The sequence below is a fragment of the Nannobrachium achirus genome, assembly GCF_963921795.1.
Source record: "Nannobrachium achirus genome assembly, chromosome: 11".
NCBI lineage: Eukaryota > Metazoa > Chordata > Actinopteri > Myctophiformes > Myctophidae > Nannobrachium > Nannobrachium achirus.
The window spans coordinates 39,210,276-39,224,326 of NC_137820.1; the positions used below are offsets into that span (position 1 = coordinate 39,210,276).

General features: G+C 44.9%; 1 protein-coding gene across 1 annotated transcript in view; it reads right to left on the reverse strand.

Annotated features, from left to right (window-relative positions):
- Window positions 1–14,051, reverse strand: part of cntn1a (contactin 1a) — a gene marked incomplete at both ends in the record, with an annotated part of 79,056 nt that overhangs the window by 17,128 nt on the left and 47,877 nt on the right. Inside the window, 3 exons of the mRNA XM_080737064.1 lie at window positions 2,021–2,170; window positions 2,840–3,001; window positions 12,301–12,424. Of these exons, the coding sequence (XP_080593190.1) occupies window positions 2,021–2,170; window positions 2,840–3,001; window positions 12,301–12,424 (436 nt within the window). The remainder of the gene's footprint in view (window positions 1–2,020; window positions 2,171–2,839; window positions 3,002–12,300; window positions 12,425–14,051) is intronic.

The window sequence follows — 14,051 nt, forward strand, 5'->3', positions numbered from 1 at the left end:
TATGAATTCCGGACTTTTACTTGCGACAGAGTATTTCTATATTGATACTCTACATCAGGGGTTCCCAAACTTTTTTGTCTCAGGGCACCCTATAAATATTGTTTTAATCCGAGGCACCCCTATATTATAATTTTCACTCCCAGCACCTTACATTTATAGAATATCGTCGTTGTTGGGTCGAAACCTTGTATGTCCAAAACCTTTCTTTTTGTATTTATCATCTATAAAATGTACTAAACTAGTGAAAACAGCAGATCTACAAGCACACAACGCCTCGCATCGCGAGGCGATGTGTGCTTGTAGATCGGCTGTTTTCACTAGTTTTGTGCGATAGAGGTTTCTGCCCGACAGTGACGTTATTTTAGTGATTATGTTGTGAGGAAAATGTTGAGATAATAGCCATTTTGGTTAGAACTGACTGAAAATAACTTTGTACTTCAAGTTTAAAATTATACTATTTCTTCAAGTGTCCAAATAAATTCCAAATATTATCAAATGATCTTGTGGCACCCCTGGACTGCCGTCGCGGCACCCCAGGGTGCCCCGTCACCCCAGGGTGCCCCGTCACCCACTTTGAAAACCCCTGCTCTACATTGATACTTTTACTTAAGTAAAGTATTTGAGTACTTTTTCCACCACTGCCCCCTGGCACCGACTACTGCATTTGTTAAATACAATATCAATGTCCCGGGGCCCACGCCAGACACAACACCTTAATGTCCATGTGGGAGGGAGGCTCACCACCACTGAGGGGAGAGCGAGTCAGGTCTCACTCCCTCCTCCCAGATCCTCACATGCTCTCGGTCTCCACTCCTGGCCCAGGATTATTGTTTTAAAAAGAGGTTAAACCGTAAGCCTGTGATTTCCATTTTTATAATTGAATTTCAGTGTACAATTTCAACCAAAAAGTGCTCATTTGTCGAGGCTCATGTGGTGCGTTTGGCTACCGTTGTGTTGTGTGTCGTACCGTAAGGACCTCTCTATGGAATTTCTGCAGACTCATTCAATTCGAAACGGGGATTTCTCATTGAATATTCAAATATTCAAATGGAAAACTAAATCAGAAAACTTTCAGAATTCTGGCAAAATACAATAAAAACATTATTAGAAATAAATGAAAAAAGTTATCGAAAAAACACCAGCTCACGTATTAGGAGGGTAGTATGAGTCACCAGAAAAAAGAACTGGTGTTTTCAATGAACCTATCATGGTTAAAATTTGAAGTTAAAATGGGTTTGTATAGGAAGGTGTCTAATTTATGGAATTTCTTAGATTCTTCTTTTATTTACTAATTAAATGCATTTGCATTTATTTATTTTTTAATTCATGAAAGTTTTTTTGAAAATGTTTTGAAAAAAGGGGCACGGTAGCGCAGTTGGTAGCGCTGTTGCCTCACAGCTAGAAAGTCCTGGGTTCGATTCCCACTGGGGAACGCTGTGGGCGCTGGGTTCCCTCCTCCGCGTCATCAGCGCCCACACCCTAGGTGGGGTTGGCAAAAGGGCCTTTCTGTGTGGAGTTTGCATGTTCTCCCTGTGTCTCCTAGGGTAGACACCCTCACAAAAACATGCAATAATCCTGGTCTCTATAATGCCTCCCCCATGCCTCCCCTCGGAGCGCCTGATGGAGGGGAAAGGAACTGGTTGGAATAACGTGTTCCTTCCACGTGCTACATCCAAACGGGGAAACTCCCCCCTGTCGGGTGAAAAGAAGCGGCCTGCTCACTCCTCATGCACTGAAGGAAGCATGAGCTCTGTTCAGGGCTGTCCCCAGGCATGGCAGAGGGAGAGCAGTGCCCAGGATTACAGTTTAGGCAATTGGCACTGGGTGAAAAAATGGGTTACAAAAATCGAGGGATAAAAACTATTTAAAAAAAGAAAAGAAAATGTTTTGAAAGAATAATATTTTTTTTTTAAATGTAGGAAACAAAAATTAATGAATATACCCACGAATGGGTCGCGACCCAGTGCTTGGGAGCCAGTGCTTTACACCACTGCCATACAGCATATTTAACCCAACTTACCCGCATCCAGGGTTGTGATTTTGGGCGAAGGGGTGCTGGGATCCCCCATGCCCAGGGTGTTGGTGGCCCTCACCCTGAACTCATACTCTGTCCAGGGAATCAGATCCACCACGGTGGCTTCCTCTGCGTTGCCTTCAACGTCCACAGGAGCTACAGCGTACAGAGAGACACGGTCGTCAGTTTTTTTTTACAGCGCCAAGGTTTCAGGGTAGAAATACCACCATGTGTTAAAAAAAGTATACGGTACGAGTTGCAGTGAACCAGAATTCGAGCGGAGAAATATCCCTGAATCAACAATGATTTTTTCTATTTCGGGGAGATAAAGCGCTATATTCTGAGCGACTTGTGGCGTCCCGAAATTACATTTGACCCATCTTTTTTAAGGAACGCCAGCCAACCACGCACTGCAGGGCCTATCTCGTGTTCTGACTCAAGTTATTATAGCACCAGCTGAGCATTAAGGTAGCTGGAGGTTTATTTGAGCAGCCCAGTGGAGCGGAGGAGCACAGGCACGTGCACACATATACATCAAAGGGGGCTTGAGCCCTTTTATCCGCCTGTAAAAAGTGCCCTCTCCAGGCCATGAATGCAGTTTTTACTATGGTGAAAGAAATGCAAATGCCATGTTCATGCCATACCTGAAGGCAGCATTCTAGAGAATTGCCTTGTCAAAACAAGCATCGAAAATAGCCCACCTCCAAGCTCACCTCACTGGAGGTCGGCTATTTTCGATATTTTCACCAAAAGGCCCTTTTTAGAAATGTCAGCCCCTGCCTCTCTAACATTCTCTGCACGTCCCTCGAGGAGCAGCACACTCACATGTCATGGCGTCCCTCCACACCTCCTTGGTAAAGGAGTCCCTCAGCTGGATAGTATATTTGGAGATGGGGCTGTGGTTGTCTGCGCCGCGGCTCCACTGCAGCCTCACGCTCTTCTCTCTCCTCTCGTCCACCCGCACTCCCCCTGGGGGGCCCGGGGGCCCTGTGGGGAGGAGGGCAAGGGGAAAGGGATGTGGGAGGGGGGAGGTGTGAAAGAGTGAGGGGGGAGAGAGGAGAATAAACTGTCAGTTAGGGACACGTTTCTTCCATAAACACTGTCTGATCGACAGCGAGTGTTTACAGTATGTTAGCTGTGGCAGCGGTGCCGTCATATCCCAAAGAAGCTGGTGAGGAATTAAGAGGCTACAAAAGGGCCTGGACCACTGGCGTAGCTGTCCGGGCACCTAGGCTCCAAAGTAGCCTGGCAGCACGCTGCGGGTTCGAGCCCCGATCCCGACGGGCTTTGCTGCGTGAGCCTGCGTGTCACTCTCCATCTCTCTCCCCATTTCCTGTCAAACTACTATCCTATCAATAAAGACCCAAAAAAGATTTCATGCTCAGATGAAAAGTCTCAAATCTTAATCACCTATACATAGTTGACCGGGTTCCTCAAGTCTTTTCCTATTTTCCATTGTACACCAAATCTCTTTGCCGAAAATAGCTGATCTACAAGCTCACAACACATCGCAAAACAACACATGTTGCAAGCTTGTAGATGAGCATTTTTTCTGCAGAATGTTTGCCCCTGAATTAGGACACTCAGGTTTCATGTGGTTAAACTCACTTTATGCCTCAACACACCAAAAAAAAAGACAGCTACTGTACAGTATGTGATGCATATCCAAACACAGCACTTCAAACCTCTGTAGGTTTGACTTTTTAACTCAACCTCTTTAAAAGACATCAGCTGAGATTGATGGATTAAGGCATTAGAACCTGGGTCACATTGACATACAGTATATTAACTGAGCCTGAGGCGTGCAGATTTCCTTTTTTTTTTTTTTATCCAGTGTTTTCCTTGGGAGCTTTCTACTCTTCTCACTTCTTCTTGTGGAGTTAAAACGATGGCCTAATAGAAAACCCAGACGTGTGGGGAGGGTCAGCAGTCTAAACCCACAGCCCCCACTAGAAATCAGCCAAGGATTTCCTTTTTTCTTTTCATTTCTGTCACAGAATACAAATCTGAAGAACTAAGGCGATTAGACATAGAGTCAGAGGGGCTGCCGCTAAGACTCCACTCCGCTTCCCTGAAGAGAAGTTGTAGCAGTAGTAGAAGCACACTAAAGATTTTCTTCCTTCCGAAAAATCCGTCACATCACTGTGACGTATTAAGTATTGTGCAGATGTTCTATGTATCTGTGTGGACTAAACGCTATACGTACCGGTATGCTGACTGGTGGAAAAGGTACTCAAATGTTTTACTTGAGTAAAAGTATCAATACTGCAATTTAGAAATACGCTGTTAGGGCACGGTCACACCGAACTTTTATTCAACCTGAGGGACGATTCTGCCAATGCATTTCAATGGAAATGGATCAGATTTTATTTTATTTCTTTATTTTCAGAAATCCACAAATGGCAGCAAAACGCTCCATTCCCATTGAAATGCATTGGCAGAATCCTCCCTCAGGTTGAATAAAAGTGCGGTGTGACAGTGCCCTTACAAGTAAAAGTCAGGAATTGGTATAACAACAGGGGGTCCTCCAAATCTTCCAATCCTTTTTATATTAACAACTTGAACCCTAGTGTCCATATTCTGAGAACTGTAGCCAAAAATAGCAGATCTACAGCTTGTAGATCGCTATTTTCGGCAAAGAGGTTTGGTGTAAGGGGAAAAAAAGAGCACACTAAGTACATAGTGAAAGGTCAAGTTATTAGGTATTGACAGGTCCAATACCAACATACACTGATGATTGTGCTGTCAGACGATGAAACTATATGGAATCTGGGGGTCCCTCCTTCATCTCTCTCTCAGCTAAGGGGTCCTTGGCCTGAAAACGTTGAAGACCCCTGTAGTAGAAAGTACTCATTATGCAGAATGTCCCATTTCAAGTTTTTAAATGTATAAAAAATTGATTGAAAATGCCGATCTACAAGCTCACAATGCATCGCATTGTGATGCATTGTGAGCTTGTAAATAGGCTATTTTCAAATGGCCGAAATGTATATGGGGCTGAAGTGGTTAATGTATGTTTTGTAATAATAATCAAATCTAGGAAATACTGTAACCAGTAACTAAAAATAACTAATCATTTCAAATAATTGGAAAAGTACAATATTTGGATCTAATTTGTAGTGTAGAAGTAGAAGTAAAGTTTTGTTACTGGAAATTCTCCAGTAAAGTAAAAATACCTCAAAATTGTACTTAAGTACAGTACTCATGTAAATGTACTAATAAGCTGTGCCTGTGGGCTTAAAAATAGACAGACAGAGTGAGACGAGCATCGACTGTCAAGTGCATGCCAGGCTTTTCTTTTTTTGTCAAGAATGGCATCTTGACAAAGCACCGTTTCGCAAATCAAATCAAAATCGCGTGAATATTTCGTGCTATTGACAGACAACCCGGGAAGAGAAGATCACAGAGCACATATGACTCAATCCTTGCACTGGTTCCAGACCGTAACTGTACACTACCATAACAACACGCCCCGGCCATATGAAAACAGCTCTATCCCGCCCTATATCTCAAATCCCCCTTACTAATAATAAGCTACAGGTGCAGGCCGTGTTCTTGGCCGCAGGGGCGTCACAAGGGGGGGGGGGGAGTGGGACTGAGTTACTAGGGCCCAAGGTGGAGGGGCATGTCTTCAGCTATTGAAAAATAGCAGATATACAAGCTCACAGCGCGGCACCGAGTGACGCGCTGCAAGCTTGTAGATCTGCTATTTTTGAAAAAGTCGTGAAAATGAGTGCAAATCTTTGAATATAATGTATTTTTTAAGCGAACATTTATAACTCAAATTTTGCTTCTGGGGGGGTCCCCCACTCCCTGGAACTAAATATTTTGAGATGGTGGTCCGTGGGCAAATACATATCATTTTGAGGGTCCTTCACATGAAAACGTTTGAGCACCACTGACATAGAAACATAGATTTTTCCAAAAAACCTTAGAAGGATTTGAAATATTCAAAGACTCACGATTTTTAAAAAATAGCAGATCTACAAGCTTGCAGCGCTGCACTCGGTGCCGCGCTGTGAGCTTGTATATCTGCTATTTTTCAATAGTCAAAGCACAAAATAATTGAAGTGAATCCCTGTACCCCAGGGCCCAAAATTTGGTGCGACACCCCTGGGTCTGCACGTATCGGATTCGCTTCCTCATCTCGCCTTGTTGATAAATGGCCGTCTTTCATCTCTCCCCTCTTTCCGTTCCCGACTGTTGGCAGTTGGCACTCCATTAGGAGGAACGGCCCTGGGGAGGGAGGGGGGGCCCGTGTTTTGGTTCCACTCTGGGAAAAACGTCACAGCAGCAGCAGCCGCCGCGGAAGCAACGTTCGTTCACCTGGCTGTCTGTCTGTCAGCGCCTGATCTGAAAGCGACAGCGGTTGCCGCGGCGACGAGGGTAGGCGGTACATCGCAAAACTGCAGGGGGCACCGCAGGGATCACCGGCCACCGGATCAGCCAACTAGAGCTCTTAGTCGTGCTTGTCTGAAGAGGTCCATTGTACCGCTAACACTGGGCTACTTTCAGGGCCCGGAGGGAGAGAGGGTTTAAGTCAGGCACTCACTCGTCAGGATGTGTGGAGGGTGAAAAACAGTAGGAGCAATGATGAATCATCCAGGAAGTACAGCATATAACAAGCTGCACGGTGGAGGGGCACGGTGGAGGGAAGGCCTTCGGAGTGTGTGTTGCTGGTGTTGGGTTCATACTTGTCGACATCCGCACGCGCGGTTGCGGGGGGGGGGGGGGGGGGGGGGGAGAGACAAGTAGCGCAATCAATGGCATGCCATGTCAAACGGGCCGTGGTGAGAGATGGAAGATCTCTGGAGGCCTTCCAAGCCTGCTTGAGTTGTCACAGCAGCAGCCAACACATTTCTGCTGAAGAGTAATGTGAAAATGATAGCCGCAGTACGCTGCCCCCAATGGATTTAGTCTTATCTAATCTGACACGATATGTTCAGTAATGTTCAGTCGTTACAATAACATCCCTTTATTAGTGTCAATGTCATGTCTTTTCTTTCTACCACATTATTAACCCTATGACCATGTGTGTCTACATTCCTGTTGAGTGTATACGAATGAATGAGGCTGACATCATTGGTTCATTTCACAGAATTCAGAAAACAATAGGGTTGGCCCAGACCCTGGCTTAGCGGTCCGAGGCACCTAGGCTCTAAAGTAGCCTGACAGTGCACTGCGAGTTCGACTCCCACTCCCGACGATCTTTACTGCATGTCTCTCTGCATACTCTCACCAACTCAGTGGCCTTGTGGTTAGAGTGTCCGTGTCTGCCCTGAGACTGAGAGGATGAGGTTCGATCCCCGGCCCAGGTCATACCAAAGACTCCACCAAAAAAGGGACCCAGTGCCTCCCTGCTTGGCACTCAGCATCAAGGGTTGGATTGGGGGTAATAGTCCATGGGCCATACGAGATGTCGGTATCCGAAAGGTGGCAAAGGTTACCATGCATTTTTGAAAAGCTCTATATCTGTAGATTATATTTTGATAACCCTTTCTGAGCCACAGCTAAATTGGTGTTATCAGCTGCTAGAGTTGGTGTCCCATTAATGTTACAGGAAAAAAGGAAAAAATGTATCTGCTTTAAATAGCATATGAGGGGTCAAAAAACTAGGGGTTGGTCATGATTCTGAATCCATTGCAAGCATTTGTTTTGCACGAAAAACATTCCTTGGGCTAAAAACAGCCCCACAAGACTATGGTTTAGTGATGAAAAGTGAGTCATCACTTTTCACACTTTTGTGTGGGCCGTTTTAACCCAGGGAATGTCTTTCGTGCAAAACAGACGCTTGCAATGGATTCAGAATCATGAAAAAACCCTAGTTTGACCCCTCATATGCTACTTAAAGCAGATTCTTTTCCTTGATAACACCAATTTAGCTGTGTCTCAGAAAGGGTTATCATACGAAAATATAATCTACAGATATAGAGCTTTTCAAAAATGCATGGTAACCTTTGCCACCTTACGGAATACCGACATCTCGTATGGCCCATGGACTTTAAGTCCCTGTGACATACTAGCGTCATGTCCAGGGGGTGTATTTGTACATCAAGCTGCCTCGCGCTAGTAGACGCTACAGAAACAGGAGATAAGCTCCTGCCCTATGGGCCACATGGCTCTGTAGGGCTTACTTACTTACTCTCGCCATCTCTCTCTCCCTGTTTCCTGTCCATCTCCACTTCCCAAAATAGATAAAGGCAGAAAAGCCCCCAAAATATCTCCAAGGTTAACTTAAGGGTGCCAATGCACCCTTAAGTTAAACAAGCTCAAACAAGCTCAAAACGCGCCGCGATGCGACGCGTTTTGAGCTTGTAGATCGGCTATTTCCACTATTTCTGAAATTTTTTCAACATTCACGATTATGACGATTATGACAAAATAATTGCGATAATGTCAAATAATCACGATTAGACGATTATGTAATAATTGTGACAGCCCTACTGACAGTGCACTGCGAGTTCGACTCCCACCCCCGACGATCTTTACTGCATGTCTCTCTGCATACTCTCACCAACTCAGTGGCCTTGTGGTTAGAGTGTCCGTGTCTGCCCTGAGACTGAGAGGATGAGGTTCGATCCCCGGCCCAGGTCATACCAAAGACTCCACCAAAAATGGGACCCAGTGCCTCCCTGCTTGGCACTCAGCATCAAGGGTTGGACTGGGGGTAATAGTCCATGGGCCATACGAGATGTCGGTATCCGAAAGGTGGCAAAGGTTACCATGCATTTTTGAAAAGCTCTATATCTGTAGATTATATTTTTGATAACCCTTTCTGAGCCACAGCTAAATTGGTGTTATCAGCTGCTAGAGTTGGTGTCCCATTAATGTTACAGGAAAAAAAGGAAAAAATGTATCTGCTTTAAATAGCATATGAGGGGTCAAACTAGGGGTTTGTCATGATTCTGAATCCATTGCAAGCATTTGTTTTGCACGAAAAACATTCCTTGGGCTAAAAACAGGACTATGGTTTAGTGATGAAAAGTGAGTCATCACTTTTCACACTTTTGTGTGGGCCGTTTTAACCCAGGGAATGTCTTTCGTGCAAAACAGACGCTTGCAATGGATTCAGAATCATGAAAAAACCCTAGTTTGACCCCTCATATGCTACTTAAAGCAGATTTTTTTCCTTGATAACACCAATTTAGCTGTGTCTCAGAAAGGGTTATCATACGAAAATATAATCTACAGATATAGAGCTTTTCAAAAATGCATGGTAACCTTTGCCACCTTACGGAATACCGACATCTCGTATGGCCCATGGACTTTAAGTCCCTGTGACATACTAGCGTCATGTCCAGGGGGTGTATTTGTACATCAAGCTGCCTCGCGCTAGTAGACGCTACAGAAACAGGAGATAAGCTCCTGCCCTATGGGCCACATGGCTCTGTAGGGCTTACTTACTTACTCTCGCCATCTCTCTCTCCCTGTTTCCTGTCCATCTCCACTTCCCACAATAAATAAAGGCAGAAAAGCCCCCAAAATATCTCCAAGGTTAACTTAAGGGTGCCAATGCACCCTTAAGTTAAACAAGCTCAAACAAGCTCAAAACGCGTCGCGATGCGACGCGTTTTGAGCTTGTAGATCGGCTATTTCCACTATTTCTGAAATTTTTTCAACATTCACGATTATGACGATTATGACAAAATAATTGCGATAATGTCACATAATCACGATTAGACGATTATGTAATAATTGTGACAGCCCTACTGACAGTGCACTGCGAGTTCGACTCCCACCCCCGACGATCTTTACTGCATGTCTCTCTGCATACTCTCACCAACTCAGTGGCCTTGTGGTTAGAGTGTCCGTGTCTGCCCTGAGACTGAGAGGATGAGGTTCGATCCCCGGCCCAGGTCATACCAAAGACTCCACCAAAAATGGGACCCAGTGCCTCCCTGCTTGGCACTCAGCATCAAGGGTTGGACTGGGGGTAATAGTCCATGGGCCATACGAGATGTCGGTATCCGAAAGGTGGCAAAGGTTACCATGCATTTTTGAAAAGCTCTATATCTGTAGATTATATTTTTGATAACCCTTTCTGAGCCACAGCTAAATTGGCGTTATCAGCTGCTAGAGTTGGTGTCCCATTAATGTTACAGGAAAAAAAGGAAAAAATGTATCTGCTTTAAATAGCATATGAGGGGTCAAACTAGGGGTTTGTCATGATTCTGAATCCATTGCAAGCCTTTGTTTTGCACGAAAAACATTCCTTGGGCTAAAAACAGGACTATGGTTTAGTGATGAAAAGTGAGTCATCACTTTTCACACTTTTGTGTGGGCCGTTTTAACCCAGGGAATGTCTTTCGTGCAAAACAGACGCTTGCAATGGATTCAGAATCATGAAAAAACCCTAGTTTGACCCCTCATATGCTACTTAAAGCAGATTTTTTTCCTTGATAACACCAATTTAGCTGTGTCTCAGAAAGGGTTATCATACGAAAATATAATCTACAGATATAGAGCTTTTCAAAAATGCATGGTAACCTTTGCCACCTTACGGAATACCGACATCTCGTATGGCCCATGGACTTTAAGTCCCTGTGACATACTAGCGTCATGTCCAGGGGGTGTATTTGTACATCAAGCTGCCTCGCGCTAGTAGACGCTACAGAAACAGGAGATAAGCTCCTGCCCTATGGGCCACATGGCTCTGTAGGGCTTACTTACTTACTCTCGCCATCTCTCTCTCCCTGTTTCCTGTCCATCTCCACTTCCCACAATAAATAAAGGCAGAAAAGCCCCCAAAATATCTCCAAGGTTAACTTAAGGGTGCCAATGCACGGACCAAATGCTCCTTATGAGTCACGATGACCCGAGTTCAAATCCGTTGTGGATCAAGAGACTAGCAACGGTACGGCGGCCAACAATATCTGTACCATTTTCCATCCCAAACGTATTTATCTTCCAGGCTGTTACAGTTACCAGGACGACATCCAATCTAAAAATGAAACTCATAGAGGCCTACCGTATATAGGCTCATATATACGTGTGTGTGTGTGTGTGTGTGTGTGTGTGTGTGTGTGTGTGTGTGTGTGTGTGTGTGTGTGTGTGTGTGCAGACAGACAGACAGACAGACAGACAGACAGACAGACAGACAGACAGACAGACAGACAGACAGATCGATCAATCTTCATGCTCCCACCCCTGGTCTAGTCCCTTCCTGGGGACGCTAGCAGCCAAGTTGCTAATGCTAATGGGTTAAGTTGAACGTGTGAGGCTGGCCGACATGTGCTTCCTCTGTGTCTGCATCTCCTGTGGTCGAACCTAGCGGCAGGACACGAGGCATTTCCTTCCACAGCGGTTTCTTTTCCAAGGCTTTCTGCCGTCTACTTTCTCCGTCCAAGGCTTCCTCTTGCTCTCGCACGGAGCCTCGGGTTGATAGATTAACCAGCGGCAAAAAAGGCTATGGTCTGGTAAACGCTGGCAAGAAGTACCCCTCCGTCACACACACGCACACACACAGTAACACACGCGTACACAGTTACACAGTGAACTCCAGAGAGCGCACAAACGACAGAGCCAAATGGAACCGTAAGGGTCCATTTGGCTTCATAAACACAACGGATTTGACTGTGTATTGGAGAACATAGCCGTGTGCTTTACTTCTCTCCGTCTCTCTCTCACGCACTGACACGAGCACTCACCGAGCGCACGCACATGCACGCACACACACACAGAGCACACACAAAACCACCACTTTCAAACAATATTCAAGGTCAGACACCATAACAAGGAATATTATGAGTATATTCACTGCACAGGATATCATAGCAGTGTTTGTTGAATAAAACGCTAGTGCTCGTGTTAGGAGTGTAATTTAATGCTTGACATACCTTTACAAAAAGAGACTGTTTTCTTTTGGAGAGTTTATACTACTTCTTATTCTAAATATATGATGACTGACATGAGATTGGATTAATATTTAATGGAGCACTTTTGATGGCATGAAAATGTCAATCATTTCCCACTCATTCCTGTGATTTGCAGAATTAGTGATGTAGCGTAGTGAGCGCCCCCCATTCAGTTATTACACTGGCCCGGGGCGCAGTCCGCAGAAAGAGAAAAGAAAGATAAAAAGGTAGGATAAAGGCAAAGAAGTCAGTCACAACTAAACGACACACACACACACACACACACACACACACACACACACACACACACACACACACACACACACACACACACACACACACACACACACACACACACACACACACACACACACACAACAACACGTGAATCTGGGAGTCCTCTAGGTGCGTGCAGGTGCGTGTATGACTCACCCCTGACCACCAGGTCGGCGGAGGCGGTGACGTTGTCGACGGGGGTCTGGGCGGAGCAGGTGTAACGACCTGCGTGGTTCAGCTGGGAGTTCTTGATCAGTAGCTCTCCACTGGAGCCTCCGTTCTGGACACAGACAACACACAGGAGGACAACAGACGACCCCTTCAATGAGCAGCCTCCCATACAGACAGACAACACACAGGAGGACAACAGAGTACCCCTTCAATGAGCAGCCTCCCATACAGACAGTAGTTTCTCTCAACACAGACGTCAACAGTGCACATTGGCTACTGGGGCCAGTAGCATTAGACAACGGCCACATCACTCTGACTCAGACACATAAACACAAACCATAAACAAACGCCATATGCCCATATGGGCCCACATAGACATGTCACTATATGACTCGAAATAACGTGAAATAATGCAACATAACGCTCAATTACTCTCAATCATAATCTATTGCATCGATTCATTCAATTAACTTTTGCAGCTCTGTTGTGATGGATATTATTTCATCACTTTCATCACCCCTAAAACCTGACATGATCATAAATTGCGAAACGCTCACAGCGATCGAACTTAAGCTAGTTTAGCTTACAGCCCAGCAGGCATACAGTACACGTACGGCTGTAGCAGGACTTCAACAACTCATTCCAAGGCAGAAGGGATTGAGATATCAGCCTCAGTTCTTCCAATTAAAGTGAACTGGAGGGAGCTTTTTACCCGTCGGGCTTTAGGCCCAATGCTTCATTAAGAGCTGACAGGCGAGGGACAGAATTTGTCATGGGAGAAGGAGAACGCTCGCATGCTGACCGCCAAAACCAAGGTCAATCCTTTACGAGAACAACATCTTCTCCGTGACACTCATGGTACAGTTAACTAGTACACATGCGGCATGAGTCATACTGGCTTCGCTGATACCACATAAGTGGCATTAAAACTGGAACATACCAACCTTTTTGTGACAGGGGGGAAAAATAATATGAGTGTTGAACTTGTGTACTAGAAACGTGCCGTCATCAATCATAATCACAATATGGCGCTTGGCCAGTATAGTTGGAGAGGGACAAATGAGAAACGCTAAGCACTGCTTACGGTTTTAGGGGGGCTGCACCGGGAGAGAGAGTGCATGCAGGGGCGAGGGGCCATGTCAACCATAATGGATGTGAGCGGATATTGCTATTAAACTGATATACGGAGCGCAGGCAACATCAGTCTGAGGTAGTTGGGGAAGGCATGCTAAATGGCTGCTGTAGTCACATTCATTTAAAAAAAAATGGGGTCCAATTCCATTCCAGGTAACAGTGGTGGAAAGTAAAGTACATGTAATCAAGTACTGTACTTAAGTAGAATAATGAGGTAGGTCTATTACTTGACTGGATATTTCCAATTTTCGATACTTTTACTTCTACATCTCAGAGGCAAATACTTTAGTAACTAGTTACTTGTAGATTTTGATTATTACAAAAAAAAAAACTTAAGGGGCGCCCGTCCATGCGCATACCACTTAGGCATTGCCTCATAGGCATCGCCGGTTCGATTCCCAATCCGGACGACCTTTGCCACGTGTCACTCCCCATCTCTTCCCCCATTTCCAGTCAGTCTACTGTCCTATCAATAAAGGCCCAAAAACTAATCTTTAAAAAAAAATATATATATATTATAATTAAAAAAAATAATAATAATTCTGGACTTTTACTTGTAACAGTATTTCTGTATTGTTACTTTTACTCAAGGAGAAAATGTG